General features: G+C 33.1%; 1 protein-coding gene across 1 annotated transcript; it reads left to right on the forward strand.

Moving 5' to 3' along the window:
* Positions 1 to 2,286: 2,286 nt before the first annotated feature.
* Positions 2,287 to 6,306, forward strand: LOC139876997 (patellin-3-like). The gene is made up of 4 exons (XM_071864399.1): positions 2,287 to 3,253; positions 4,351 to 4,475; positions 5,123 to 5,273; positions 5,902 to 6,306. Exons 1-4 carry the CDS (start codon positions 2,447 to 2,449, stop codon positions 6,154 to 6,156), a joined length of 1,338 nt encoding a protein of 445 aa, XP_071720500.1. The 5' UTR covers positions 2,287 to 2,446; the 3' UTR covers positions 6,157 to 6,306.

The following is a 6,306-nucleotide window of genomic DNA, read 5'->3' on the forward strand; positions in this document are numbered from 1 at the left end:
TCAATTTAATAGAAAGTTACAATTAAATTTTGTAAACACAACTAAAAAAACATTTTATACAGATTTTAAACATATATTTTGATGTGATGAAAGTAGTTACAAAATTTAAGTTACAACTACTATACCCTGTAAAAAACCTGTTTATTTTTCGATTAATTCCCCATTACTCATTTTTAAAAGAGCAGACCGTTTTAATTTTTCAAAATCCGTTGAATAAATCGGTCAACGTCGATTTTGTAATCAAAGTATGTCAAAATCAGAATTAGTTAATGTTTTAATTAGAACTTTAGAGTTTTCAAACAAAATTAACAATTTTAAATAATTATGTTAAATTTTATGTTTATGTTTATGATAAACTTATATAATTATTAAAATTTAATATCTAAATATTTTTTTTTTGAAAAGCAAGAAGGACTTATATTAAACAATCACGAATAGTACATGGTTGACTGGGCAACCTTAACAACACAATACATCACGAAAGAAATAGAGAAAACAAATTACACCGCCCTAAGCTAATTGCAAAGATTGCAACTAACAAAAGAGAGAAACTAAGGTTGTGAGAACCATTGAAGCCAATCCATAATATGACCCTTGCAACGTCGTGAAATCCAATCGTATGAAAGAACTTGAACCTCGCTAAATAAAGATGGGACCGTCTCGAGCTTATTCTTGAACACCTTTGCATTTCGATTCTTCCATATAATGTAACAAACCACCCAACAAACCGCTTGCCATTGGTTCCTTTTGTGATCATGTGCTACGTAGCCGAAGGTACCATTAAAAATATCCTCATACCCGAATAAAGCCGAATTATACCCCCACCATTTAAGGACTTTCGCCCATATGTCTTTGGCCATTTGACAAGAAAAAAGTATATGTTCCACCGTCTCAATGTCACCATCACAAATCGGACATCTCACGCTGTTCAAATCGATGCCCCGTTTAATATCTAAATATGTATGATGCAATGTAATTAATCACCGATTAATTTTTTAATTGCTCACTATTCATTCTAAAATCTCAACCGATTAACCCTGTATAAAGAATTTTGCAACCTTATACCTACTACTATTTGAAGAAAAAATACGTCGTTGGTACCTGTGGTTTGTTTACATTATCATGGAAATATCTAAACTTTTTTTTTTTTGCGTACCCTTGACTAACTGCAGTCAAATTTTAATGGTTAACTCCTCACATGTGCCACACATGTGAGGGTAATATCGTCAATTTAATAATTTTAACTCTATCTACATAGAATTAACGAACCTTACTCCTTAATCTCACCATCATCCTCTTCTCATCTTCATTATCAAATCTTTGAAAAAAATTCATCACCATTCATCTTCATCACCACCATGGATAAACCCTTAAACACTTTTTCAGATTTCATTAAAACATTTCGGAATCAAAACCCATCAAAAAATCAAAGAAAGTCAAAGAAGTTTACATGTTTATATGTTCTTCAAAGTTCAAACATAACAAGACCCATGTTCGATATTAATTAAATTGTGTTTTAGTATAACTTAAATCCCTGAAACTTCGTAGTTGCCATGTTAATTGCAATTGCAATTATATTTGTTGATGGAACTTACAGGTTTGTTCATTTATTTATAATTTAATTATATCGAACTTACAATCGAAGTACAAAGCAATTGGTATAACAGAGTGTGGTGTTCCTATTATTATAAAAAAATGCAATTTGTACATATCATTATATGAAGTTAATACAGGATATCCATATTATCGTTGTCACCAATCATGTACTTTAATGCCAAAGGTGCAATTATTATATACTCAAAGTGAACACAAGTTTGTATATATACTGAACCACCGAGGTTTGTGTTTGCAGAAAAAATTTGTCATTGGGTCTGTCATGTTCAAAGTGCGGGAAAAGGTAATGATGAAAATTGGGTAAAGGTGATGATGAAAATTGGGTAAAATGTTATTTTTGTATAAAGTATGATAATATAATATAATATATTCTTCGCCACAAAACATCACTAGTTAAAAAAAAAGAAAAAAAAAAGAAAATTAGATTATAAAAAAAGAAATAGCAAAATGATGTTTGACATATGTGAGAAGTTAACCCTTCAAATTTGATTGCAGCTAGCTAGAGGTATTAATCACACAAGTTAAACAAAATCTAAGTACCAACTACGCAAAAGAAAAAATTTAGGTGTTTCCATGATAACGTAAATAAATCACAGATACCAATAACTTAACTTTTTCACTATTTTGAAAGTTCAAACTTAAAACTCACACACTCACCTCGTATAACATAGATTCTCTTACACTTCTATGAAGTTCTGGAAAAAAACACACACATACACACTTTGACACTTGTTTACTTCTCCCAACAAAAGCTCTTCCTTTCATACACCTAAGCTAACCTTTATCTTTTTCTTACTCTACTTTCGCACATCTTTCAATACTCACTTCCAAAATGGCCGATGAAAACCCCACCGCCACCACCACATCTCCGCCGCAACCGCCGGCGGAACCACCCATTTCACCACCACCCACCACCACTACCACATTAGGTGAAGTCATTGAACAACCAGAAAAACAACCCACACCCACAAAAACCCCTGAATCCATGGCTTCTTTCAAAGAAGAAAGTAATCAAATCAAAGATCTTTCACCTTCAGAAAGAAAATCACTTGAAGATTTCAAAACCCTGATTCAAGAATCCATAACCAACAACAAAGATTTCACCTTTTTGCAAAAAAACGAAGAACCCATTTCAGAAATCACAATTTGGGGGATACCCATTTTAAAAGATGAAAGAACTGATGTTGTTTTACTTAAGTTTTTAAGGGCGAGAGATTTTAAAGTTAAAGAGTCTTTTACAATGCTTAAAGACACACTTCAGTGGAGGAAAACATTTGAAATTGATTCTTTAATTGAAGAAAACTTTGGTGATGATCTTGAAAAAGTTGTGTTTATGCACGGTTTTGATAAAGAAGGACACCCTGTTTGTTATAATGTGTATGGTGAGTTTCAAAATAAAGATTTGTATAAAAACACTTTTTCTGATGATGAAAAAAGATTGAAGTTTTTAAAATGGAGGATTCAGTTTCTTGAAAAGAGTATAAGGAAGTTGGATTTTAGTCCTGGTGGTGTTAATACTATTTTTCAGATTAGTGATCTGAAAAACTCTCCGGGACCGGCAAAAAGGGAACTCCGGTTAGCCACCCAACAAGCTCTGCAGATTTTGCAGGATAACTACCCTGAATTTGTAACAAAACAGGTAAATTTGTAATTTATTAGATTTAATAAAACTGTATAAGCTATATTAGTTGCATTGTTTTTATATAGTTTGAGTCTTTTTAGTTAATCAGGATTGAATGATTGATACACATCCATAGGTTACCGTTATTGAGCAATTGAAACTTGTAGATTTGTTTTTGAATTGAATAATTGAATCTTGTGGGATTTTAAAAAAAAAAAAAGCATCTTTTTGAAAAGAAAGAGAAGAATAGGAGATTGTCTTTATTTAGGTTCATATTTGTGTACTTTTTTTTAGTGGACAAGTCAAAACATTACTAATTACTAATGTGTTCTATGTTTGGGCTAAAGTGGAGAATCTTGACCCATTTACCTTTTTGGGTGAGTTGAATTATGCTTTATTTTAAGGGGTTACAATGTTACATATATATAAGTTATTAGAATAAGTTAGCCAAAGTGTATCTAAAGCATACAACCTCGTAGTTCTTTTCGAAATGAAAACTATGTTTTGCAACCATATTTTAATATATAACATGGTAAAAAGAAATTGACAATATACTGTTTGCGGGTTAAACCAACCCAGCCTATACTAAAAGGCGACCCATTTCGACAAACTATGAAGCCCGCATACCCGGCTCAATTTGCTACTTTAACTTTGGTATTAGCATGTGTAACAAAGCTATCTGTAATCCACAAAGTGTTACGATTAATAAAGCTATTTTTCACATTGAGTTTTTATTCGTATTGGATATGGGTTAGTTAAGCCTAGTAAATGCCATGTCGCGTGCTTTATTACATTTTGTGCAATAATTATGTGTACGCTTATTAATCCTACGTTAATTCATATAATTCACACGATTCAATTACAATTGAGGTTCAATTCTAGAGTGAGAAAGTGAGATGGAGAAGATGAACCTAGAGAGAGAAAGTGAATGTGCTAAAATGAACTCTAATTCCACACCTCTCTTGAACAATGTCTAGGAGCATCAACCCTAGACAATGAGGGTGGGTGGGTATTTATAGACACAATACCCACACCCTTTACAATAATGTCCTAGCATCAAATCGATACATTTTATACATAATTTGAGTCCTAACATCCTAACACTATGTTTATAGGTTTTCATCAATGCACCCTGGTGGTATTTAGCTTTTTATACAGTGATTAGTCCATTCATGACTCAAAGGACTAAGAGCAAGTTCATATTTGCTAGTACTGCAAGGACTCCTGAAACACTTTTCAAGTAAGTGCTTATTATTTTAATTTATAGATCCTAAGTTTTTGTTGAAAACAGGTCACAATTTTGACCCATTTATGCATGGACAAGTCGACCCGGGCTATTTTACATTTCTTATGGGTCAGATGGGTCAGGGTGGCAATTCAGAGCGGGATTGGGTTGTCAGGTTGATATTATCTGACATAGTTATACAATTGGGTCTGAAAATTCAACACCCGGATGCTACTATAACTCTGATAGAACCCGAGTAACCCACATTATTTAAACGGGTCGAATAGGTTGGCGGGTGAAGCCCGTTTGATCAATTTTGTATCTATGTATACTAATAAGAAAAACTTAACTAGGTTGACTGTTGTCCGTGTAGTAGATTGGCACCCGTCCCTTACACGTAGGCTTAAATAATAAGATAAAAAGAAGATTGTTCAAATGGGTTGAACGTGTCAAAAGTGGTCAGCCAATGTGTATTTTTAAGGCATAAGAAATTTGGTTATCATTGTAATAATTTGGTCTTTATACTCATGTTTAACTAAACAAATGTAGGACAGAAACATGTTTTTGGCCTACTAGTTCTACTCAATTTAACTGTTTTAACTATAAATACATCTTTTTTTTTTGTTAACTATTGTAGCTGTTAAAATTGTTAATTGAAACAGATATGTGAGTCCTGAGCATGTACCAATACAGTACGGTGGATTAAGTGTCGATTACTGTGATTGCAATCCCGAGTTCACGATTGATGATCCGGCTTCAGTTGTTACGGTTAAACCAGCCACCAAACAGACTGTCGAAATTATAGTAAATGAGGTATGATTTACATTGCGTCTTGTGTCGTTATATATCTTCTCATACTTTTTACAATCTGAATGATTAGTGGGACATTGACCAAATTTGACTTTATTTGACCTACTTTGACCGATTTTCGCCAGTCAGGGACTAGTTGGTCGGGACCGACTAAGGACTAATCAGCTAAGTCCAAGACTAGTTAGGGATTAGTTGGATGTTGACCTACTTTGATTCTATTTGACCTACTTTGACAGATTTTGACCGGATAACTTTGACTTTGAACTAAAAAATCCGAGTTTCACCGGCTAAATTAGACCCCGAATATATCAGTCCCATTAGGACTAGTCAGCCTAGTTGACTTTCAAAAGTATTTCTCATTTTACCTCTGTAAACTATGGTTGTGTTTGACAGTTCTCAACCTTACTTATTTTGAAGTGTTTATTATATAGTATCAAATAAAGCAAAGATGGCAATTAAAAATAGTATTTTTTTTTTTTTTCAAATTTTTTGAATAAATAAAATTAGTGTTGTAAAAGTTGATATGAAGACACGAATCATTTTAAACTGCAAATCGAAACACAGCTTTATTGTTGTCTGCATGCACAAGTTCTTGATCTTAATATGTGGTTCATTGCGTAAACAATTTCAGAAATGCTTATTCGTGTGGGAGCTACGCGTTGTTGGTTGGGAGGTAAGCTATGGTGCAGAATACGTACCCAATAACGAAAGCAATTATACGATAATCATACAAAAGACTAAAAAGATGGCACCAAACGATGAACCAGTTATTAGCCACAGTTTCAAGATTAGCGAACTCGGGAAGATACTTCTTACAATCGACAACCCGACTTCAAAGAAGAAAACGCTGCTTTATAGGTTTAAGGTCAACCCGCTTTCCGAATAGTGACCCTACGTTAGGTAACTATTGATGATGGATTTGTTCGTGTTGTTCTGAATCGAAACATTCGAGTCTTTATTTATTTATTTATGTTTTTGTGGTCAAATGTTGTAGGGTTGTTTATGTTAATTTTTGGTTTTGCTATGAACTATGAAC

This window comes from Rutidosis leptorrhynchoides, chromosome 11, assembly GCF_046630445.1.
Source record: "Rutidosis leptorrhynchoides isolate AG116_Rl617_1_P2 chromosome 11, CSIRO_AGI_Rlap_v1, whole genome shotgun sequence".
Lineage (NCBI taxonomy): Eukaryota > Viridiplantae > Streptophyta > Magnoliopsida > Asterales > Asteraceae > Rutidosis > Rutidosis leptorrhynchoides.

Coding starts and splice junctions, on each gene's coding strand:
- LOC139876997 (XM_071864399.1), top strand. CDS start 2,447: ATGGCCGATGAAAACCCCACCGCCACCACCACATCTCCGCCGCAACCG. Junction 4,476..5,122: donor ACTCCTGAAACACTTTTCAA/GTAAGTGCTTAT, acceptor TAATTGAAACAG/ATATGTGAGTCCTGAGCATG. Junction 5,274..5,901: donor TCGAAATTATAGTAAATGAG/GTATGATTTACA, acceptor AAACAATTTCAG/AAATGCTTATTCGTGTGGGA.